At 32.7% G+C, this 24,211-nt stretch overlaps 4 protein-coding genes and 5 non-coding genes across 11 annotated transcripts; 3 read left to right on the forward strand and 6 right to left on the reverse strand.

The window, feature by feature from the left end:
• Window positions 1-2,543: 2,543 nt before the first annotated feature.
• On the forward strand, window positions 2,544-10,467 carry LOC17896423 (glutamate receptor 2.6). Of its 2 annotated transcripts, none has more exons than XM_023787091.1 (5): window positions 2,544-2,820; window positions 7,049-8,376; window positions 8,537-8,852; window positions 9,034-9,440; window positions 9,691-10,467. In XM_023787091.1, exons 1-5 carry the CDS (start codon window positions 2,544-2,546, stop codon window positions 10,273-10,275), a joined length of 2,913 nt encoding a protein of 970 aa, XP_023642859.1. In that variant the 3' UTR covers window positions 10,276-10,467. The 2 variants fall into 2 exon arrangements, with proteins under 2 accessions (XP_023642859.1, XP_006301853.2); XM_006301791.2 differs by having other exon boundaries at window positions 8,537-8,743; window positions 9,108-9,440.
• A 2,612-nt stretch (window positions 10,468-13,079) lies between these two features.
• Window positions 13,080-13,365, forward strand: LOC111831846 (hydrophobic protein RCI2A). Its single transcript, XM_023787093.1, has 2 exons — window positions 13,080-13,154; window positions 13,273-13,365. Exons 1-2 carry the CDS (start codon window positions 13,080-13,082, stop codon window positions 13,354-13,356), a joined length of 159 nt encoding a protein of 52 aa, XP_023642861.1. The 3' UTR covers window positions 13,357-13,365.
• A 983-nt stretch (window positions 13,366-14,348) lies between these two features.
• On the reverse strand, window positions 14,349-16,411 carry LOC17895239 (aspartic proteinase). The gene is made up of 10 exons (XM_023787536.1): window positions 16,306-16,411; window positions 16,123-16,217; window positions 15,764-16,045; window positions 15,530-15,569; window positions 15,380-15,444; window positions 15,192-15,305; window positions 15,053-15,105; window positions 14,728-14,983; window positions 14,551-14,639; window positions 14,349-14,464 (listed from the first exon to the last, which is right to left on the reverse strand). The coding sequence occupies exons 1-10, from the start codon at window positions 16,409-16,411 to the stop codon at window positions 14,380-14,382; spliced, it is 1,185 nt and encodes a 394-aa protein (XP_023643304.1). The 3' UTR covers window positions 14,349-14,379.
• A 1,462-nt stretch (window positions 16,412-17,873) lies between these two features.
• On the forward strand, window positions 17,874-19,198 carry LOC17896450. Of its 2 annotated transcripts, none has more exons than XM_006302979.2 (3): window positions 17,874-17,971; window positions 18,176-18,329; window positions 18,776-19,198. In XM_006302979.2, exons 2-3 carry the CDS (start codon window positions 18,182-18,184, stop codon window positions 18,937-18,939), a joined length of 312 nt encoding a protein of 103 aa, XP_006303041.1. In that variant the 5' UTR covers window positions 17,874-17,971; window positions 18,176-18,181; the 3' UTR covers window positions 18,940-19,198. The 2 variants fall into 2 exon arrangements, with proteins under 2 accessions (XP_006303041.1, XP_023642860.1); XM_023787092.1 differs by having other exon boundaries at window positions 17,908-17,971; window positions 18,158-18,329.
• Window positions 19,199-21,410: 2,212 nt separating this feature from the next.
• Window positions 21,411-21,495, reverse strand: TRNAY-GUA. The gene is given in 2 exon segments: window positions 21,411-21,446; window positions 21,459-21,495. It is a non-coding gene; the product is annotated as a tRNA-Tyr (tRNA).
• Window positions 21,496-21,864: 369 nt separating this feature from the next.
• On the reverse strand, window positions 21,865-21,949 carry TRNAY-GUA. Its single transcript is given in 2 exon segments — window positions 21,865-21,900; window positions 21,913-21,949. It is a non-coding gene; the product is annotated as a tRNA-Tyr (tRNA).
• A 257-nt stretch (window positions 21,950-22,206) lies between these two features.
• Window positions 22,207-22,288, reverse strand: TRNAS-AGA. Its single transcript has one exon. It is a non-coding gene; the product is annotated as a tRNA-Ser (tRNA).
• A 1,154-nt stretch (window positions 22,289-23,442) lies between these two features.
• Window positions 23,443-23,527, reverse strand: TRNAY-GUA. The gene is given in 2 exon segments: window positions 23,443-23,478; window positions 23,491-23,527. It is a non-coding gene; the product is annotated as a tRNA-Tyr (tRNA).
• Window positions 23,528-23,782: 255 nt separating this feature from the next.
• TRNAS-AGA lies at window positions 23,783-23,864 on the reverse strand. The gene has a single exon. It is a non-coding gene; the product is annotated as a tRNA-Ser (tRNA).
• Window positions 23,865-24,211: the final 347 nt, after the last annotated feature.

Raw genomic sequence — 24,211 nt, forward strand, 5'->3', positions numbered from 1 at the left:
ATTTATTTATAATATATATATATATATATATATATATATATATATATATATATATATATATTTCATACATAAATTTAGATTTGATTAAGCATCATAAACCATTTTTTTCTTTCAAGTTTGTACCCTTATGTTTCAAAAGATACAAATCGAACATACATGGTTGAAATATAAAATTTGTCACCATTATGATACATAATATATCAAATATAAACACTTGTGACGGTCATTTTAAATCTACTTTTAGAATATTTAAAATATAATATACGTAAATCAGTAAATGTAAAAACTATTCAAAAATACACAACTTGCATAGATTTACAAATTAAAGATAAGTTTGTAAACAGTTGTTTTTTGGATGGTTATTTTTAGTTATGGTCGTTTGGTACAAACCTTAAACCGAACCGATCAAATCGAAACATTTGGTTTTCGGCAGAGATTGGAAGAGAAACAGTAAACATATCGAAACTATTATGGGTAAATTTGCAAAATAAACATTTTTTTTTTGGAAAATATTGTTTTTAGGCAGTTTACTATTCCTAGTTAGTAAAATAGATTTCTTGTTACTGTTACACTAATATTACTCTCTTGTACCCCCTTTACTTATGTTACTCTTCTTCAACCTCCTTCTCAGTTATTAGCGGCGGAGATCGCAGACAAATCTCTCTAATTTTCACGTCAACTAGATGAGATTGAAGAACCATAATTTTGATTCACGGGTTTTGCATCAAAGGCCAAATGAATGAAGAATCCACTTAACAATAGAAACGCACCAAGTAGCTTAGAAGACTAATGTTAATGTCTTCAAGCAGAACAAGACCATACAAATTATACAAATACGGCAATCCACTTAACAATCCAACAACACCAAATAACTTATTAGTCAACCATCGACGAGCCAGCGTTTAATGGTTTGTAAGCTCTGAATGGTTTAATCCGGTTATCTACATTGATGATGGTTTCATCCGGTTATTGTGATTGATTATTAATGTGATGTATAAATACTGTATACATGTTACTTTACTCATTTAGCCTGGTAATACTCTTTTCAGTTAATAAAGTTTGTTACAATGGCTTCACTCTCTGATCTTCTTCTTCTTCTCCGATCTATGTTCCGGTGAATCAGAGATCTTAATATGGTATCAAAACCAGGTTACCGAGTTCAAATCCAAGATTCTTCTGACTAGAGCAACGCGATGGACATCCTTACCAACCCAGCCTTGCAAATGTCCTTGTAGTTAATGTAGAATGTTGCATCATAGGCGTCAAGTCCTAGGGCTCCAGGTTTCGTGTAATCTCCATAGCCACTTTCAAAATCTTCAAATTGGTCATACTATGTGTGATATGGTTCCTGAAAGATGTGGCAACTGCAAGTTCCAAATACAGACGAATCCAGTCATTGTCTAATCTAAACACTAAACAGTATTATGTTATTATTCTTTCCCAAAATTAATATTACTATTTTTAAAGATACGTATTGAGTTTTCATGTTGGAGGCATGATAAGTCGTCATGTTTCAGTAACTTCCTTTACAATTTTTTTCCACTCGGCCTCGATCGCACAGTCGCACTTGAACATTATTATTTTGATTAAAAAAAACTAAAAATCAGTGGGTAATAATTTTTACTAGAAAGCTTGTGAGAAGAGTATACAAAAACAATATACCCTTAGATCATCCTCAATGGAGGGGATTTTAAGCAAATCTTAAGTTAAGATTTGTGAAGAAAAAATTTTATATAAGGATTTTTCTTCACAAATCTTAAACTTAAGATTTGCTTAAAATCCCCTCCATTGAGAATGCTCTTATTAACCCTTTCCAATATGAGATAATTTAGTCATAGTTACTCTTTTTTTTGTTTTTTTTTTTTCTCTTTTGTCAAACTGTTATTATTATTATTTTTTTTTTTAATAATCAAAGATGTTCTAGGTCGAATCCCATACATCCCCTCAAACCCGAAACCAGAGTATGTTATATGGTTTCGTCCAAAATGCTACTTGAACCGGCGACCTTTGAACTTTTGCCAGAGATTTTTACCAATTGAGTTATTAGCACTTGGTTGTCAAACTCTTAGTCACTTAATGATTTTTTTTTCCTTTCACTGTTGAATCTTAATATGTTTTATTACATTAACTTAATTAACAAACCAAGTAAACACAATCTTAAAAATATTGCAGCTTGCGACGGTCTCCTTTTTTATGTCCTCTATACGCTTCATTATCTAACAAATGATTATCTATCTATTTTATATTTGTATCACTTAATCATTGAAAATATTTTATGTTTTTGGAAGACCACGTCTTTGCCTCATTTGGGTAACACCTAAATCATCCAAAATGTCCAAAACAAGTATATTTTTCCGTCAACTAGAGGATTATTATTAACATCTTTGTATTTATAATAATCTATACGGAATGTTTTAAATTATTAATAGTCTACTTGCACATTCCAACAGTTTAGTTAATTATTAAGCGGAACTGGTCTCTTCAAAACTATCTATTTATCTTTCGTCTCTTCTCTGTGTTGTGATTATATGAAAATATTAGTTATGTCTTCATTCCATCATCTTGTTGTATCTCGTTCTCTTCCTTTGTGGCTTTTATTTTTTCTCATCTTCTTAGTATTACTCGGGAAATCTCAAAAAGAAGTCTTACAAGTTAAAGTGGGAATTGTTCTTGACACTAATGGGACATTACCAGATTTGAGCTTACGAGCTATCAACATGTCTCTCGCAGAATTCTATAATACTCATAATGGTTTCAAGACAAGGATTGTCCTCAACATCCGAGATTCCAAACAAACTGTTGTTGGTGCTGCAGCTTCAGGTACTTATCTTTCTTTGTGAAACTTAAAAAAAAAAACCCCATGCTACTTTTATTTGGAAGTTTAATACCCATTTTTTTAGTTGAAATAAAAATACTCGATGTAATAAATTATTGTCATGTAAAATCTTGTCTTTGAAAAGTTGGTCTAATCAAACACACGAGTTAAGAGACGTAAACATGTATTAAGTCGGGTAAAATTACAGTCACCCGTTTTCATATATAGTATACTATATGTTTACATGATAATACTAATATATTAAGATCATCATTATTGATGGGCTCTTAACAAATCTTACCGCTAAAATTTGTTAAGAGCCCATCAATAATGATTGATTAACATAGTTTAGTGGTAAAAGAGCTACTTTTGTATCAACATGTTCTTGGTTCAAATCCTTCCTCCAACATATTATTTTTTTAAGAAAAAATGCTTTTGCAATAAATGAGAGTATTAAATTTTGCACAAAAACATTGCAAAAATACTAATATACTACCTTTGTTTCACAAAGAATGTCATTTTGATATTTTAGACATAAATTAAGAAAATTTTGAATTGTACATATTTACCCCTATTTAATAAGTAGTTTATAAATTAAAGTCAATAAAATGAGCTTTGGGTTTAGGGTAAATTAGAGAATTAAGTTTAAAAATACATTGGTTCAAAAATGACATTCTTTGTGAAACAATTTTTTCTCTCTAGAATGACATTCTTTGTGAAACAGAAAAAGTATATACTATCATATGAACATAAAAATAAAACATGTTTGTACAATTCATTGCTCATAACATTCTTTCTATATATTTGTATATTATATTTATATTTTTTATTACTAATATTATTTTTAGAAAAACTAGCGGGCCGGTCGCTGCAAGTTAGGTTTAACTAGGACTAGTTCTTTCTATAATTGTCAACTATGTTGTCTTTTAATATATCTAAAGTTCCTTGGCTTAGGAAGTCACTGATGTCAAAAAAAAAAAAGAGGAAGTGTCCGTGTTGTCTAAATTAGCAAATAAGTCCTATTAATTCGAAAGTGAAGATCTTTAGATATATAAAAATACTAGGATTTACCCCGTGGTACACCACGGGTCTATAATTTAATATATTTATTTAATTTGTTATTTTCGTAATTGGTTTAAATAGTCTAGTTTATACGTGTTCATTTCATTACAATTTTATAAAATTTTATGAATTTGTATTATAAGTAGATTCATAGATATATGTGGTCAACCTGCAAGACAAATTTGTTATAAAAAAATATATTTTAACATTACCCGTAAAGATTGTAAATATAGACAAACCCGTCTGAAAAATATAGACAAACTCCAAATATTAATAATACTTTAACTTTATGTAGATTTATATTTTTAATATTTTAATTATTCGATAAAGCTTAATTAAATATTATAATATTTGAAGATTTTAAAATTTTAAATTTTTTTTAAAATTTTAAATTTATAATATTTTGTAACTTTTTAAAAGTTTTATTTTAAAATATTTATTTTTCTTAAATAAAGAACCGAATGAAACTGGATAAATTTTTTAATTTGGAGTTTGTAGTTGGGAGCATATTAGTCATATTTGTAATGATTTTGAACTATTATCTAAATTTTTCTACCTTATGTAGACGTTGTACATATATTTTTTCCTTTATCGATTGACTTCTATACGTTCGTTTTCAAAAATTTTAATTGCAAATTGTGTGGAATAAAATTTGTATTTTTATTATTAATATATTTTATGTAATAATATAAGTCAAAAACAAATAAGATTATATATTTATATTGGAGAGAGATTTGATTTATTAAAGAGAGATTTTAGGAAATTTTTTGATGTAATAAATATTGGTTTCCAATTTTGCGATTTGTTTGTGATTTAATTACAAAATTTACTTTTAAGTTTTGTTATTTGTTCAAATGGCAAGGGTTTGTTTAGGCAAATATCGCAAACTAAAAGGTTATAATCCAAAATTGATTTTAGTAAAAAATGTACTTCAAAAATGTTAAGATAGATGTAGAGAACTTTAAACTATCTACCACAAAGTTGTGGGTCCTTTACCTTATCTTTCACATTTTCAAATTGTTTCCACGAGTACCACTTTTGTGTGGCAGTGGTGTGTTCAATCAGACGATTTTACCCTTCGGAAGAAGAACTATTTTAGATATTGTCCATTGTTTATTTATATCGTGGACAACAATTATCGTATTATAGACACAATAATTGTCGTAGACAATAAAAAATCTATAATATAGACTAAAACAATATATAAATGATGTGGACAACAATTATTACATGGCATAGAGTAAATACCATAATATATATGCCGTAGACAATAATTATTCTATCGTGGACAATAATTATAACGTAGCTATAATGGAAATGTTTAAATGCAAACATTTAGATCTCGTGGACAATATTTACCGTGGACATATATGCGTTTAGAGAATCTAATAATTACTTCTTTCGTGAGATCGCGGGTAGGAATTTACCAAAAGTTAAATAAAACGAAGACTTTTTATAACAAAATTAAATTAACAAAGTTTTTCAGTCCAACTAAAAAAGTACATGTATTAATCGTTCAAAAAAATAATAGATGGCGAATTTTTAGGCTTTTTGTCAAATCTACCACGTTCTAACTTTTCATATACAAACTACCATTTTTAATAATTGTTTTCTTCTATACCACATTCTTTAATAGAAAAGACATATTTACCCTCTTTTTCTTTTTTCCTCAAAATCATTATCTTGCCATCTCTTCTCTCGATTATTTTTGCAAAAGCAACTAACACAAACCCAGAAATTTAAAAAAAAAAAAAAGAAAAACTTTGGTTTTGCTGTGTACGATTTCATCGTCGAACCATGAAATCCATTTGTCATTTTTTTTCATTCTTGTTTCATTCTTAGATCTAGGCCAAACACCATCGCTATCCGAATTGTTGTTTTCTAGAAGCTCTTCGACGTGGTTGCTACCATCTATAAGCCAAAAAATAAAATTCCAATTTTACCCCTACCAAATGAGTTAATTTTTAATGTTTAAATAGTATGGTAGTAATTTTTACTTTTAACTATTTATATTTAAGGATTAGTGTTTAGGATTTAGAAATTAGTTTTGAATGTTAAACGTTATAGATTAATTTTTGCGATATTTTTGGAAGAAAATGTATTTTAGTGGTATTTTTTGAAAAATAAAACTTATATTGATATTTTGGAATAAAATTTATAATGGTATTTTTGGAAAAATATTCATTTTTGTGTTATTTTTGACAATTTCCCTTTTGTTTTACTACTATTATTTAGTTATAAATAAATAAAAATAAAAATAATATCTTAAATACAAAGATTACTTTAGTATTATTGGAGGATATAAAACTTGTAAGCAAAACTAATTTGAAATAACCTAAAAAGATTTGTAATGGATATATATTTATTAATTTGTAAGAAAAATTGATTTGAAAGTTTTCAATAATTTATTTTTCTATTTACATTTTCTTTAAAATTTTATAAATTGATTAGATTTTCTTTTTATTTGGTATTTTATATTTATAAATAAATTAATAACAGTAAACATAATATCAATAAAATTAATTTTGAGTTAAAATTTTATTTTTATCAAATGAAATTAAAAATTAATACCATATTATTTAAACATTAATAATTAATTCAAATGGTAAGCGTAAAATTGGAATTTTATTTTTGGTTTAAAATCGTGGGTAGGAATTTATCAAAAGTTAAATAAACGAAGACTTTATATAACACAATTAAATTAACAAAGTTTTTAATCCAACTGAAAAAATACATGTATTAATCGTCCAAAGAAATAATAGATGGCAAATTTTTAGGTTTTTTATATGTAATTCAAGAAAGTAAATGTTAAATTAAAATATTATATATACGTAAAATAGAGTTTGAAGATCATGGATATATTCGTATATCATGTATTGAAGGCAATTTGATTTGGACCCCGAATGATCTGATCAAATCTCAAATCCACATAAATTTTTGCGAGTTTATTGATTTACATTAATAGGGTTTTATTTTTCTTTTTGATCAACAGATTAAAAGAATTATATTATAATTTTATATTAAATAAATAAAATTTAGATTGTAGACTATATAATAAATATAATTGTGTATTTTTAAAAAGTTAATGTTTTTTATTTTTATTTTTAATATAAGCACATTTTGCGAAACACTTAAATAACATATGGGAGATGTTAATTTTTAACTTTGTAGCTTTATACTTGATAAAGAAGAGGGAAGTGGTGGCCATTATCGGACCAGGGAATTCAATGCAAGCTCCATTTTTAATCAACCTCGGAAATCAATCTCAAGTTCCAATCATTTCATTCTCTGCAACAAGCCCTCTTCTTGATTCTCTTCGTAGTCCATATTTCATTAGAGCCACACACGACGATTCGTCTCAAGTCCAAGCCATTAGCGCCATCGTAGAGTCATTTAGATGGAGAGAAGTTGTGCCTATTTATGCAGACAATGAGTTCGGAGAAGGTATTCTTCCTTACATATTGGATGCTTTTCAAGAGATCAACGTTCGTATCAGATACCGAAGTGCCATATCAGTACATTCATCTGATGACCAAATCAAGAAAGAGCTTTACAAATTAATGACCATGCCCACTAGGGTGTTTATCGTGCACATGTTACCTGATCTCGGATCAAGGGTTTTTTCGATAGCGAAGGAGATTGGTATGATAAGTAAAGGATATGTATGGATTGTTACAAATGGTATAGCCGATCTCATGAGCTTAATGGGGGAATCCAACTTGGATAATATGCATGGTGTCTTGGGTGTCAAGACATATTTCTCAAGATCAAAAGAGCTAAAGTATTTTGAAGCTCGTTGGCGAAAAAGATTCGGAGGAGAAGAACTAAACAACTTTGAATGTTGGGCTTACGATGCGGCAACAGCACTCGCAATGTCATTTGAGGAAATAAGTAGTAACGTAAACATGAGTTTCAGTAAGGCCAAAAGAAACACTTCAATCGATGGGACTGATCTTGATGATCTCAGCTTCGCTCTCTCTGGTCCCAGACTTCTTCAAGCATTGACTACAGTAAGTTTCAAAGGTGTTGCCGGGAGATTTCAGCTAAAAAATGGAAAGCTAGAGGCCAAGACTTTCAAGATAATCAATATAGAGGAAAGCGTGGAAAGAACAGTTGGATTTTGGAGATCAAAAGTAGGATTAGTGAAGAACCTAAGAGTGAATCAAACAGGCATCAAAATATCACACAGCTTGCACCGCCTTAGACCGATAATATGGCCTGGGGACACAACTTTTGTACCCAAAGGCTGGGAATTGCCAACAAATGCAAAGAAGCTGAAAATAGCAGTTCCAAAGAAGGATGGTTTCAACAATTTTGTGGAGGTAACAAAAGATGCAAACACTAATGCTCTAACAATCACCGGCTTTTGCATAGATGTTTTCGACACCGTAATGAGACAAATGCCATATGCTGTCCCCTATGAGTACATCCCGTTTGAAAGCCCTGATGGAAAATCACGTGGAAGTTACGACGAAATGATTTATAGTGTGTTTCTTGGGGTAAGTTACATTGATCCCTAAATTATGAGGAAACCAATTCTTTGGTTTCTTTTTCGTTTTCTTTCTATTTTCGATCAAAATCCCTAATAGAAATATCATGACAACGCTGTATGAGACTAAAATGTTTTTTGTTTTTGTTTTTTAATCTTATTTATAACAGGAGTTTGATGGAGCAGTAGGGGATACCACAATCTTAGCTAATCGGTCTGCATACGTCGATTTCGCATTGCCATACTCGGAGACGGGTATTGTAGTCTTGGTGCCAGTCAAGGATGAGAGAGAGAAAGGAAAATGGGTTTTCTTAAAGCCTTTAACCAAGGAGCTGTGGTTTCTCACTGGTGCTGCTTTTCTCTACATAGCAATCATGGTTTGGATTTTTGAGTACCAAGCAAGTGATGGTTTCAGGGGACAGGGGATACTTGATCAAATATCTAATGTGTTCTACTTCTCTTTTTCAACTCTCTTTTTCTCACACAGTGAGTTTTTTTAAAAAAAATTTCGAACACACACCATTTCAGCTTCTAATCATTACAACTATTGATGTATACACATAAAAGTTGCCTAATGTGGATAGAAACATATCTTAGTAAATATATTGAAGTATACCACTTGAAATATTTGAAGAAAGAATCTGATATGATCACATTTTGCTTATAGGGACGCCATCAGAGAGCGGTTTCACTAGGGTTCTTGTGGTGGTGTGGTGTTTTGTGGTGCTTATTCTGACTCAGCTTTACACAGCAACATTGACATCAATGCTTACGGTTCAAGAACTTCGACCAACAGTGAGACACATGGATGATCTGAGGAAGAGCGGAGTTAACATTGGATATCAAAAAGGTTCGTTTACATTTGAAAGGCTGAAACAAATGCGTTTCGATGAATCGAGGTTGAAGATGTATAATTCTCCTGAAGAAATGCGTGAACTGTTTCTTAAAAGTAGCAGCAATGGTGGTATTGATGCTGCATTCGACGAAGTTCCTTATGTCAAGCTTTTCATGGCTAAATATTGCTCAGAGTATTCCATTATCGAGCCTACCTTTAAGGCTGATGGCTTTGGTTTTGTAAGTAAATCTTGTTACTTTTTTATTTACGATTTGAATGGTGACTATTAGTAATGTGGCCTAACTAATCCCAAAAGCTAGCTCAAGAGAGAAGGATTGCCACATCCTATATATATTGCCCAAAGATCTTTATCCCAAGCAATGTGGGACTTTGAAAGTCTAATAGTGACGAAGGTTCAATTCATTTGTTTGTTCTTAACTAGGATTTTTGAAGTGTTTTTGAATCCCCATATACACTTTTTTGTTGTAGGCCTTTCCTTTGGGATCCCCGTTGGTGTCAGACATTTCAAGACAGATCTTGAACTTAACGGAGGGAGAGACCATGAAAGCTATAGAGAACAAGTGGTTGCTTGGAGAAAAACATTGTCTGGACTCAACCACATCGGATTCTCCAATCCAGCTCGATTACAACAGCTTCGAAGCTCTATTTCTGATCGTTCTTGTTGTTTCTATGCTTTTATTCTTTGGCATGTTGGTTTCTAGAAGATACCAACAAAGACAACATGGCGGCGAGATCAACGCTGCAACTAGTCCGCCAAGAGATGATGGTGACATGAGAACTACAACAACTAGTCCGCCAAGTAATGATGTGACCAGAACTCCGACTAGTCTGACAACTGATAATCAAGTCCATGAGCCACCTGCAATAAACGAAGGTCAAGCCAATGCACCAGATGCTCAAGATCACCTTCTAAATGATGAAGGTAATGTCAGAGATCGAAATAGAATTGTGGATGATCCAGCTTTAAATCACCGTAGACATTTGATCACCTCAAAGAGTATACACTTCGGAAGAGCTGCGCTGCCGTCTAGCTCGAGGATCAAGTCCGCATAGGCTCTGATCAATAAAAAGAAACTGAACACTCTTGTTACTGTTAAGGTTTTACTTACGTGTGCGCTAAGAAAAGAAAAAAAAAATTGTAACCTAAAATAAGATACTTTTTTCGCAAGCAAAGCTACATATGAAGCCAAAAAAAACACATTACGTCTTTGTTGTTGTTGTTGTTGTTGTTATTTCTAAATTCATAATGGGATTTAAATTTCTTATTTACTTATTCACTCACTCTCACGTCTCTCAAATTTGGATTAAAAGCATTTGATTCAATTTATAAAATATCATTTTTTTTCTTTTTGATCATGTTATAAACTAATATTTCACTTTCATTTTATTTTTCTTCTTTATAATTTTATATATACAATTACATAAATGTTGTTTTAGTCTACCATAAATTTAAATTTTACTTCTATTCTAAAACTCAGTAACATATTTAAAATATTAAATTATGATCAATTTAAAATAAAAGTTGAATTATATTATTACCACTAATAAAAAAATTAAAGTATTGTTTTTCTTATTTTAACATTATATTTTTTTACATAATTTATTTTTATATAAACTTTTTATTAATTAAATAAGTAACATAAATATGCACTAAATGAATGTTTTAAATTTATTTTAATGTTTAAACAAAAATGTGGCTTAGGTGGATGCTTAGGTGGCATCATGAGAAGAGAGAAAAAGCTAACTTTATATATATAGATATATAGTGGGAACGTAGGTCTTCGGTGATTGTATATATTGGCATATTCATGAAGTATTGAAGTCACGAGTGAACATAAACGACCACATAAAGCTCTTATGGCAAAATTTCTGATGTCAATATTATACACAAATCCTGTTCACATTCATATATATGTTGTAAGTTTTCACGATTTTGACTTCATAGTTGGACTTCGACGGTTCACAGAAGTTAATTACTTCATTGTTCTGAGTATGAAATTGTGTGATGTTATGATGCCATCATCATGACTAAAACTAAACACGAATTTAAAGCTTACGTGCATAGTATTCTAACATGTTAAGTGTCATTTCGAGTTTGGAATGCTTTTCGACTAATAAAAAAAAATGTTAAGTGTCATCGGACCACATATAGCTCTTAACCTCAAAGTGCATATAGTAGTACTATATAACATGTAACATGTTAAGTACTGTCAAGTCTCAAATCCCACACACAAGGCGACCGGAATGAAAAAGAACATTGGAGGAGGAGATGGTCATTTCAGTTTATGAACTGTTTCAACACGAACTGTCCCAGTTTTGTGATAGTGAATTCTGATATTCCACTTGATTATGCATTTCCCGAAGTTTCACTCACCGGAGTTCATATGGTCGAAGCTAGATTTACATTTTCCGAGTAAGTTAAATCATAAAAATAGTTCCTAACTTTGCATACATGAACCATGCAATATTGTTCTTATATTAGTATGATATTATATATCTATCTTTAAACCCTTTTTTTTTTTTTTTTTGAAGGATCCACGAAATGGAAATTGGTGGTTAAACATAGGAGATAAAGAAAAAATTATTGGCTTTTGGCCATCTCGCATTTTCACAGATTTAGCATACAACGTTTTAAGACTGCAAATCGTGTTGAGTGGATTTTTTTTGGCTAGTGTAGAACAGTTCAGGAGAGCGTGTTTGACGACTGATCTGTCCTCTCACCTGTCGCGTCTTCATGTGCTTCATGGATCTGATGGCTTACGAATCTCTGTTTCTTTCCTTGGTAAAATTTAGCAAAAAGTAGCCATTTTTCTTTCAAGTATTTACCCTTATGTTTCAAAATATACAAATGGAACATAAATAGTCGAATTGAACCGACATTCTAAAATTTGGTCACCAATTTCAAGTTTTTTTAAAAAACTATGATACATAATGAAACAGTCGCGACGATGATTTTAAATTTACTTATAGAATTTTTAAAATATATTCAAAGACACAAAAACTTGCATTTTTTAAGAAGTTAAGGATAAATTTGTTTGTTTATGGAGAATTATTTTGTAAGAAACCCCTACACAATATGCCACACAATATTCGGTACCAAAAACTCAATTTACGATTCTATATATACCGAACTTATATGTTAACCAGATTTCATTAATCTATCTTTCTCCTTTTTCTTGATCTTGTGAAAATTAAGGTTACCAACTTAAAGATATTTTTTATTGTTTGAGGATTGTTATTATTTTATTTGTAATTTAAGAGGAATAAATTTTGAGCATAAAGATTAATGTTCTTCACTCAATTTAGAGACTAATGAAATATAAAATTGTATTGAACACCGCAAATATTGTTGTTTATTGAAAATAGATAAAATAAAATAAAAATAGTTCAAAGTTTTCTACATTAGAAAAAACTGTGTATTTTTATGCAAACCTTGATGTATTATTTCATGTATTTTCTCTTCTTTTTTTAAAAAAAATCATGATTAAAACATGTTTTTTTTTTTGGTAGGAATAAACAAGTTAATCTATTCAATTCTATTATTTTGCTCATCCCATTTTTTTTTTATTTTTTTTTTGAACCGACGACCAAATGGGTGGTTGCGTCAATAGAGGCCGAGCAAAGGTTTTGTTGTTGGTGTTGGTTGAAGTAGAGCTCCTTCATCTTAGGAACAAATAGTGGACGTACGTACGTTACACAATGATCAGACTCAGTTTCTTCCCTTATTTAGAAACCACTAAATCTTATGTTCTTGTTTATTAACAACAACAAAATAAGATCTATACAAAAAGTTTAAAACTCAAAAAAAAAAACAAAAAAACCAAAAAACAAAAAACAAAAAAATTTACAGAAGAAGAATGAGTAGCTTCATTGAAATTCTTTTAGCGATCATGTTACCTCCTGTTGGTGTATTCCTCAGATTTGGCTGTGGGGTAATTTTCTATTTTTCAATTCATAAATTATAAATTATTTCTATGCATGTAACATTTTACCACTAATGGTTAAAAGTAAATATCAAAACTCTTATTTTGTTGTAAATATGTTTTGTAGATGGAGTTTTGGCTCTCTTTGCTTCTAACGTTCTTGGGTTTTATCCCTGGACTGGTCTATGCTATCTTCGTTCTCACCAAGTAGGAAACAAAACAACCCAAAACACAATAATCTGTTTTTTTTTCTTTTTCTTTTATAAGTTGTTGTTTTGTTTTTTCCAACAATGTTGCTTTTCAGTTTTTGTTTTTGTTGTGTTTATGAATTCAGTTTGTAATTTTTGATCTCTCTTGTTATCTAGCAAACTTTTTGCTATGTTAGATTTGTAAATTCTAGCATTTTTTCCCCAAAATTATTATGATTCTAGTTTGTACAATCATTTTGTGGAGCATGAACGGACAATACCATTGTTAGTTTTTTATGATCGATCCTGTTTTTTTTTTTTGGATTTGTATCAATTTACAGCTTAATACTTAATAGTGATGAAATCATTATAATGTTAGTGTTAAGAATCTTTGAAAGTTTCTTGAAGCTTTTGTAAGAAATACTTGAACTTTTGTCTCTAAACTCACTTTTACTCGCGGAATGTTTTTCTCTCGTGTGTTAAGCTTTGGAAAAACAGAACTGAAAGTAAAAGACACAGCAAGTTTAACGAGTTCACGTTCCAAACCGGAAACGCTACGTCTCGCCGAGATTTACTCGGAAATCCACTAGAAAGCTCTGTTCTTGGTTACAAAAACCCTACAGACCAGCTATAAACTTAGCCGTCTCTTGTTATTGCTCTCTTTTTAGTCTTAACCCTAAAAGACCTCAGCTTACTCTCCTTTTATACAAGACAACCTGTCTCTCTCTCTTCTTTCTTTCTCGCATGCTCTGTTCCGTACAGAGGAAGGAGACAAAAAAGATTGAGTTCAGACATAGGTTAATTACTCCTTTGTCCCTTTGCTGAATTGTATAGATGTCACGTGAGCTCCTCGTGACCGTCTTTGTTTCTTTTGCTGAAACCTTCTTCTTGGGTAAGAGTTTCTTAGACACTTGGGCAACACCTCACAGTTAGGAACTATAATATATATCTTGAAGGTTCTGATAAAGATTTATTACATGGAGTCATTAATATACACAATGTACTTATGCGGATAACCATAGGTAAATAAACTGATGTACATAAGTTTATGTAGCTTCTGCGATTCCGATTTGAAGATTTCCTGAATCGAATACGGTGTGGTAAGCTCCCATGAAGACATCCCCAAGAATCCTGTATATATGGAGAGAGTCTTGATCTTAAAACACTACTTAAACCTGAAAATGGAAATGAAGTCTATAAAAATCATCCCAGCTTACCAGAGAGGACCAGTTGGTGGAGGCAAATCAAAAGCCGAAAACCCGCTAATGCACGTCTCGGTATAGCCTACTCCAGTTTTGAGTATGTACTAAAACATTCAAGAACAGCATAATTAAAGACTATTAATATATAAACACTTGTTAGCACATTTTTAAGGTGTTAAGTCTTTTGTTAACCTGTTGAGGTGTGAGGGAGAAGGGTTTGCCTCCAATTGTGAATGTAACATTTGGCATATTTTCGATGTTATTGCAATCGATCATTGACTCGCCTGCGGGACTGGGAAGGCTTTCACAAAGCTGGTTCACGTATTCAAACGCTTTCTCTTTGGTTTCATTCAGCTTCAGTTTTGTTTGAGCCCAAATAACAGCCATCTCACAAACTTCACATAGAACTGATGATCTTTCTTTCTCCACCACTGTTTTTATTCCATTCCTGCACACATCAAGATCCATTTAATACCACAACGTGTAGTTTGTTCTTCTTATAAGCTTGCTCACATACTCTTGTCCGAAAACGCAGAGACCGAGCTCTTTACATACTTGACGAGGCAGAACCTACAAGTGAACATCATAATGTTTCTGATTTTTTAGAATACTATACTGATGAAGTGTAATGCACAAAACTATCAATAACATTTTACCTTAGATACTAACAAATCCCATATCATTTCTCCATATTGAGAAACAACTTCCTTACACTCCGCGCTTACAACGCCCTCAGCGCCAATTGCGTGGTTAATTTGCGCGATCACGGTCTGAAATAATGATATGTTAAAAATATGATTTTGAGTTTAATGACACTAAAATATATAAAAGCAATGTTTCTTACAGTTGGTCCAGCAAGTAGTGAAGTTCCTGAGTCCATAATTGCAGCACAACCTTGCTCACAAAAACCTACACAAAAATACTTTACGATTTCATGACCCGAGCATGACTAAAACATTCATCATATATAGTTTAGCTGATGAGCTAGATTTACCAGTTGAGTTGTTATCGAGATAGATATCGCCCATGTTAAACTGAAGAACATGGAAAAAAAGTATTATGTTAGGATCCCACATCAAAAGTGTGATGAGACCAACACTAATATATATAAGACATGGGCATGTCTTAGTAATTACCAAATCATTTTAAGTTGGAAACCTATAGTCTTATACATTATGTTTAAATCATCAGAAACGAGATATAGACCAATTAAGTAATGTCTTCTCACCTGCCAATAGCCTTTTCTAGTGACAGGGACATAGGTGTGGTTGCCTTTGAAGTGGGCTGGATCAACACCGCCAAACACAATCTCACCACCAACATCAGCTTCCGTATCACGGTTAAGCCAGAATGAGAAAACCTTTTCACTCACTAGTCCTTGATCAACCATGTTGTACCAAACTGGAACCGCATTTCCGACTGAAATCTCCTGAAATCCTAACCCGAGGAGACCATCGAACTTCGCTAGGACAAAAGAGAGACTCCCTTCGCGTGTAGCTTCGATAAACTCCTAATTTTGTAAAGAAGACTTTAGTGTAATGTAAATGGAAACCAAACGGGTTTAAGAGGGGAGAGACAGATCTAGACCTGATTCTTCACAACAAGATCACCAACTTTCACATTGTCTTCACTAAAGAAGCCAGAGATCGACCCCGACCCATAAGTTATTGTACACGGCTTTCCTGTTACTCACAATATAATTTTAAAGATAACAAGATTGCTATATGGTTCTAATAGACTTTTAAAAAAGTTTCAATTTAGAATACATACCATTCTTGGTGTATGTTTTGGATTTGGTAGACTTGTATTTGGGATGGAGATAACAAGCCAGCTGAAGAATAAAAACATATACAAGATAGTAAAGACGAGACAACATACCCCAAACAAGAAACTGTTCTAAACAAAAAGTTCAAGAACTCACAGAGAAGTAGCATTTTGAAGATGGAACCCAGAGATTAGAACTTCCAGTATCGAAAATAACTTCGAATTCTTGCGAAGGCGTTCCGATTCCAATAACTCCGTAGTATTGAGCGTCCAAGTAGTTTTTAAGAATCACCTGATCTTGGTCACCTAAAGACTGGTAAGTTGTGGGATGCTGCTGTGAATATTTCAGCTTTCTGATCACTCTGCTGACTCTTATATCATCGAGCTCGAGCCGTCTCTTCTTCAGACCAACACGAAACAGATCACTTGAGGTTGTGGGATGAAGCAAGATTGCTAAGAGACATACACAAATGGCTTTATGCATAAGTTTGCTTCGTGTTTCACATGAAACCATCTTTATCCTGATTCCTGTCATGACATCAACCAGTGGAACAAAGTATGAAATGATTTTGAATGACTTAAAACAATTATTAACTAGTTTCTCTGTTCTGGGTTTTACTAATTGAGTTAATGAATCAAGAAACCAAACAGAACTGAATCAAGACATGTGGTATAACAGAGAGACCAAAACTGAATGAGATTTTGGATAGAGTCATAGGAAACCAAACCTCAGTACTCACTAGCCTGAAGATGAACTCTCTATGAACAATGAGGAGGAGCAAATCTTTAATTAGTTACTGATTTTTTATTTTTTTTGTTCTCTCATAGATTGTTTCTCATTTATTATGGTGAAGATATTTTTCTTCGTCTAGAGAATACTCAGTAGTGAAAATGACCCATTGGTGTTTTTTTACGTGAGTCATCCGGTGATGACAAAGAAAGAACAATCATTTTATGACATAGATTTAGTAAACATCTAGGAAATTTATTTTTATACATTTTCATAAGTAATTGAACTATGTTTAACTAAATTATCATATATTTTAAAGGGGTTTTGTGGAAGTAAATCTTGCAAATCGTCAACTTTTGCCACTATACCAATAATCTAAAATAGAATCAGTCGTATTAAATTGAAAATAATATGTTATATTATCTTGATACTATAATATGTTCATATTCAAAAGTTCTAAAGATACATTTGAATATTTCATTGTGAAAGTTTTGATTAAATATGTTATTTATCAAAATTTTACAAACTCGCCAATAGCAAAGAAAGTTGTTGTATTGTGTATTTTTTTTTGACATTGTATGATTAACTTTAATATTCTGTCTTAGAAAATAAAGTGGCAAAAATTAGCAATTGGAAGGATATTTATTTAAAACTACAAAACGATTTTGTTTTTGTTTAGTTTATGAAAACAAAAAAAAAAAATCAAGTACAGATCCAATGGGTTTCTTCCCAATCACGTTTGTCACGTGGATCCGACCATTATTAATCCCGGCCCATTCAGTTTTCTTTACATTTATTGGGCTTCCTAAATCGGCCCAATTAGACACGAAGTCACACTGGTTAGTTTCAACTTTTCTCTGATCTCTTCATCTTCTTCCCTCAGGCTTCACGGCGACACAGCTACAGAGCTTCACCGGGAATACAAAGTTTCCCCTGATTCTGGTATTTATATACAAAAGTTTATCCAATTCTTGTCTTCTGTTGACTTGCTTGGATCTAAAATTTAGAGAATTATTGTCTCTATATCTAATTTTTGACGTTGCCCTTAACCTGTTCGATGAAATGCTTCAGTGAACATTGCTATCACAAAAACCGCATTTTTTTTTGTTCTTCTTAGAATTAAGAGAGTTTTGTTGTTGATTGTAGAGAGAAATGGCGTTAAGGCAGAAGTTAGGATGGTCAGAGGGAGATCTAATGAGATCAGATGCTAAGCCATGTTCAAGACTGATGAGACAAACAGCTGCCATTTTCACTGTTGGTGGAGCTCTTGGTTTCTGGGTTCTCTGTAGACTTCACTATGGTATACAAATTTCTCTCCTTTCTTGGTTTCTTGGTTTTGAAAACATCTGCAAAGCTTTTATAGAATGGTTAGATAAAAGATTATGCAATCAACACGTGTTTCTCCTTAGGGCTATTGAATCTAGTGTTCTGCAATATTGATTGTTAGAATACCAATGTGTATTGCCCTTTTGTTTTATTGCCCTGGAGTATCTGAAATCCATGCAAAAATTGAAGCTAATAGAAGTTTTCATTGAGTAAGTAGATTGGTGTGGTGAAAGATTGAACCTTTAGATATTTCGGGATTTCGGAAAGCAAATGACATGTGCATTGTACCTATTTGCCATGGCTTTGAGTCTCGGGGATGGTTTGTTTTCGTGGATTTAAGATAAATTTAGATAGAATTGTTATCAAAGCAAATGTTGTCTTGTTCCATTCATTGATGTTGTCTCTGGGAAAAATGTGTAGGTCCTAGGATCACAGTACCAAGGAGTCTGCGGTGGGCGGGTTGCGGTGCTCTGTCCGTGAGCTCATCAACTGCAATGCTTGTTCGTCTCTTCAGCCCTGAATGTGAACCACAAAACATTGCTGCTTATGATCACATCAAAACCCCTCAAGCTTCACTGCCTTAAACCATCAGTGTCTTGCTTTATCTATGGTGTGTATGGACCTCATCTTTTGTACATCAGTTAGGTAACACATTATTAATAAAACCAAATTGTGCCACTCTTTGTTTCCATTAAGAATTAGTGTCTAGTTTTCATATTACCTCTAAGTTGATAGTGTTGAGACTTGAGAGTATCAAATGTTCCTTCATTTTCGTGTGTTTGATCACTGTAGCATAATTGGACATTCTCTTAAACTTTATAAAGCTTTTGCTGTTAAAAGGAAGACTTTTGTTTTTTTTTGGACGGTTTGGTTTAACTTTCACATCAAACTAGTCATGGCTGGAAGACCCATGCCTAGCTTATAGCAAAGCTCGCAAAAAGAATATTGAACGGTGACTTCGTCGAGACGCCTGCCAGTTGAAGATGAGTAGGAATGTGTTTGATCTATAGCTACCATTCCTCGATCTTAGTTATAACCTGACATTAAGTGATATAGATGATCAGTAGCTTGTGCTAGTTCAATGCCACCGAGAATATAACCGAACCAAGTGAATTCTGCAAGCTATGGAGGCCAAAGATCTTTATCGACTAGCGTCAGTCGAGCTTTAAGAAACAGTTGTTTCTTGCAAAAACCACATGTGGATCTTGTAGTTTTGTAGTCTGCCTAGTCAATCTCATTGTAAAGTCATGGTTCAAATACTAAAAGGTATGAAGTATAGTGAAAATAACCTCTGATATTTCTTCTTATTCCCGATAACAAACTCAAGATAGACAGAAAAAAGCACAATCGTTGCCTCGAAAACAGAGCTTCTCTCTCTCTTGAAGGCGATTTCCGGCGAAGCTCCGTTTCTTTTCTTTTTTCTTTTTCTCGATCGGTGCTTCATTTAGGGCTCCGTCAATCACTGTTGATTCACGGGTGAGTAGCTTTTCCTCTCTGTCGACGGTGGTGGGAAGTCTCCTTCGATGTGGTTGTGGCTCTGGTTTCTGCGGTGAAGTTTCTATGCGGCTGTGGTACCCGTTTTGAAGACGGCGGGGAGCTTCATGGATCTTCAAGGCTCAGCCGTTAGATCTAGAGGCTGTGGCTACGGCGGAAGTCGGTGGAGGCTAGGAGGGTTCCGTCGTTTGATGTGGAGGTTAACGGTAGATCTTGGATCTTAGATGGCCGTGGCGGAGTTACGGGTTAGGAGGTTTGTGTTGAGCCGCCGCTTCCTATTTCCGCCGTCTCTCGGCATCCTCCCGTCCAGCTCGAGGAGAAGCTACTCGGATCTACGGCGAGCCCCGGATTCGAAGGAGAGAGGATAGATCTGAGTGTGGCGAGTTGCTAGGTCGGGACTCGCCACCGCGGAACCGTGTTGTCAGGGTGATTAGCTTTCCGGGAGGTTTGTAGCGGGTTTGGCGCGACGGAGAAGAAGGGGCCATCACCGAAAACCGGTCTCTTTTGGTTTTGGCCTCCAAACCTCCGTCGAAGCCGCAAAGCCGTGGACCTTGAGACCGCCGGATTTCCGGCTCCGATCACCTTTGCCTCCGGCGATCAGCAGGATCCGATTCTTTCTTTTGGTTCGTGGGCTTTTGTTTTTCCTTTGCTTGTTGGATCTCGCGTGTAAGGCGGCCCAGCCCATTTGGGTTTATTCGAATTAATATATATATTTTAAGAAAAAAAAAAAAAAAAAGAAAAAAAAAAAAACTCAAGATAGACATTTCTCTTCTCGAGTTCTCTCATTTGATGACGATTTTGTAGTTATCATTCAAAATAGGACGTTGTACACGAGATATACAAAGGAAGCTGAGTTAGTTAATTACTTTCACGTTGCATTTTTATATCAAAGCTAAATTTACATGTTGAAATTAACAGTTTAATCACAACACTATAATAATCAATCTAGAAACTTAATTACTAGAACGATAAAAAGATTAAGCATGTTTATTCCCTAAATCCATATTATTCACACTATAATTTCAACATGTATACAATAGATGAGTCTAAGCATGCTTATCAACTAAATGAAAAAGATTAAAAACATAAACCTAGTTTGGCCATCTCCGTATTTTAAAAATAAGCATAATTTGTTTTTCTTAATTAAAAAATAAAATAAAATCTGAAGAGCTCCTTTGTTTAAATCTGTAGTATCTAATTGTATTTATGCATGTAATATTGAGAGTGGGCTATGTTGGTAAGGGTTTATACTATGCTTGTATGAAACCACATGCATTTAAATATAATTATTAATATAAATTTGCAAGTTATCTCTTAAAAATTGTTTAATCAAAGAAACTAAAAAAGTTCATGGTCAAATTTTTTCTAGTACTGTATATATGAAAATTATTTCTTATGATTTCGTCAATACTTGAAAAATATACACATACAATTAATGTACACAAATTCAACCAAATGTTTTATTCCAAGTAAAATTGTCTTCATAGTGTGTGCATGTTATATCCAAGATTCAAAAATATAGATGTCCCAACGCAAATAACATCTCATATGTAGAGTCACTTCCGACCTACCGGATTCGAACCAGTGACCTAAGGATATTCTGCTTCAACTACAGTCCTCCGCTCTACCAACTGAGCTAAGGTCGGATTGTATTATACTTTATGCATGTGTTCTTATTCCTTTGAATACAATGATTTACACGAAATGTAAATACAAAGAGTAATTCAATATTAAAACCTAGGAAATAAATTAAGTTATAATAAAGAAAAAATATACGAGAAGAACAGCTAATTTCTTGCATAAGGATTGTAAATATACGATGGTGATGGTTGATACATCAGCGGTCTAAAGTATAGGAAAAATACCTCTGACATTTTATCTCATTCCAACAGTATACTCTCCTAGTATGCACTTTTTAGTATTCGTATTTTCAAATGATAACTATTTAGTAATTATATTTCTTGACAATAGAAAAGAAATTCAAAACGAAAAGAAAAACCTTTTATACAATAAGATCCGACCTACCGGATTCGAACCAGTGACCTAAGGATAATCTGCGTCTACTACAGTCCTCCGCTCTACCAACTGAGCTAAGGTCGGTTTTGTATAATAACAATTTATACATCTAGAAGATTCGGATCCAGACGATTCAACGTAGTACATTGAATCGATTTTAAAAGTATGTAGAAGAGAAGTACAAAGAAAGCTGACTTTGAAACTATGATGTCGTCTTTTTGTGTAACATTATTAAAATCCGTACTAAGCATTACAAAAAGTTTACATGATGCACAACCGTGGAAATTAAGAGATACGTAAAAAAAAACAAGTTAAAAATCTAAAAACACGATATATAAAAACGTGAACGGCAGGATTCGAACCTGCGCGGGCAAAGCCCACATGATTTCTAGTCATGCCCGATAACCACTCCGGCACGTCCACTTTCCGTAAAGTAAACTCGCATTTCAAAATAGATAGACTTAGCTATATAGCACTCTCTATCATAAGTGTTGGTTTTGAGTGAGAAATAAGTCCAAGCATGGATTAATTAGTATGTCAATTAAATGAAAATTTTAGTCACATATACCTTGTTTGGTTATCTTCATATTTTTAAAGTTAAAGTACATCTTTTATAATTCAAAAACAAAATTTCTAAGGAGCTTCTTTGTTGATATATACAGTCAATATTTACATTTATGCATGTGAAGTTGAGAGTGGGCAACTATGATTGTTTATATATATTTTTAAAAGAAGCCATTGAAATCGTGCAAGAAGGTGGCAAGGATTTTTTTCACTATGCTTGTAGCCTTGTATAAAGGTTGACAATTATTAGGCACTACCACATCTGTTTAAATATAATTATGCATACAAATTTGTATTTTATGTTTCAAAATCCTTACAATTATTTGGTTGTTTGATCAAAGAAACTAGGAAAGTTCATGGTTATATGTTTCTAGTATATATGAAAATTATTTTTTATGATTTCATCAATACTTGAAAAATCTACACATACAATTAGTGTACAAAAATTCAACCAAATGTTTTATTCCAAGTAAATTTGTCTTCATAATGTGTGCATGTTATATCCAAGATTCAAAAATATAGATGTCACAACGCAAATAACATCTCATATGTTGGAGTCACTTCCGACCTACCGGATTCGAACCAGTCACCTAAGGATATTCTGCTTCAACTACAGTCCTCCGCTCTACCAACTGAGCTAAGGTCGGATTGTATTATACTTTATGCATGTGTTCTTATCTTTTGAATACAATAATTTACACGAAATGAGAATACAAAGAGTAATTCAATATTAAAACCTAGGAAAGAAATTAAGCTATAATAAAGAAAAAATATACGAGACGCACCTAATTTCTTGCATAAAGATTGTAAATATACAATGGTGATGATTGATACATCAACGGTCTAAAGTATAGGAAAAATACCTCTGACATTTTATCTCATTCCAACAGTATACTCTCCAAATATGCATTTTTTAGTATTCGTATTTCCAAATGATAACAATTTAGTACTTATATTTCTTGACAATAGAATAGAAATTCAAAACGAAAAGAAAAAACTTATATACTATAAGATCCGACCTACCGGATTCGAACCAGTGACCTAAGGATAATCTGCGTCTACTACAGTCCTCCGCTCTACCAACTGAGCTAAGGTCGGTTTTGTATAATAACATTTTATACATCTAGAAGATTCGGATCCAGACGATTCAAAATAGTACTTTGAATCGATTTTGAAAGTATGTAAAAGAGAAGTACAAAAAAGGCGCCTTAGAAACTTTGATGTTGTCTTTTTGTGTGACATTATTAAAATCCGTACTAAGCATTACAAAAAGTTTACATGATGCACAACCGTGGAAATTAAGAGATACGTAAAAAAAACAAGTTAAAAATCTAAAAACACGATAATTAAAAGCGTGAACGGCAGGATTCGAACCTGCGCGGGCAAAGCCCACATGATTTCTAGTCATGCCCGATAACCACTCCGGCACGTCCACTTTCCATAAAGTAAACTCGCATTTCAAAATAGATAGACTTAGCTATATAGCACTCTCTATCATAAGTGTTGGTTTTGAGTGAGAACTAAGTCTAAGCATGGATTAATTAGTATGTCAACTAAATGAAAATTTTAGTCACATAAACCTTGTTTGGTTATCTTCATAGTTTTAAAGTTAAAGTACATCTTTTATAATTCAAAAACCAAATTTCTAAGGAGCTTCTTTGTAGATATATACAGTCAATATTTACACTTATGCATGTAAAGTTTAGAATGGGAAACTATGATTGATTATACAAAATTTTTAAAAGAAGCCATTGAAATCGTGCAAGAAGGTGTCAAGGATTT

Source organism: Capsella rubella, unplaced genomic scaffold (assembly GCF_000375325.1).
Source record: "Capsella rubella cultivar Monte Gargano unplaced genomic scaffold, Caprub1_0 scaffold_2, whole genome shotgun sequence".
NCBI classification, from domain to species: Eukaryota; Viridiplantae; Streptophyta; class Magnoliopsida; order Brassicales; family Brassicaceae; genus Capsella; species Capsella rubella.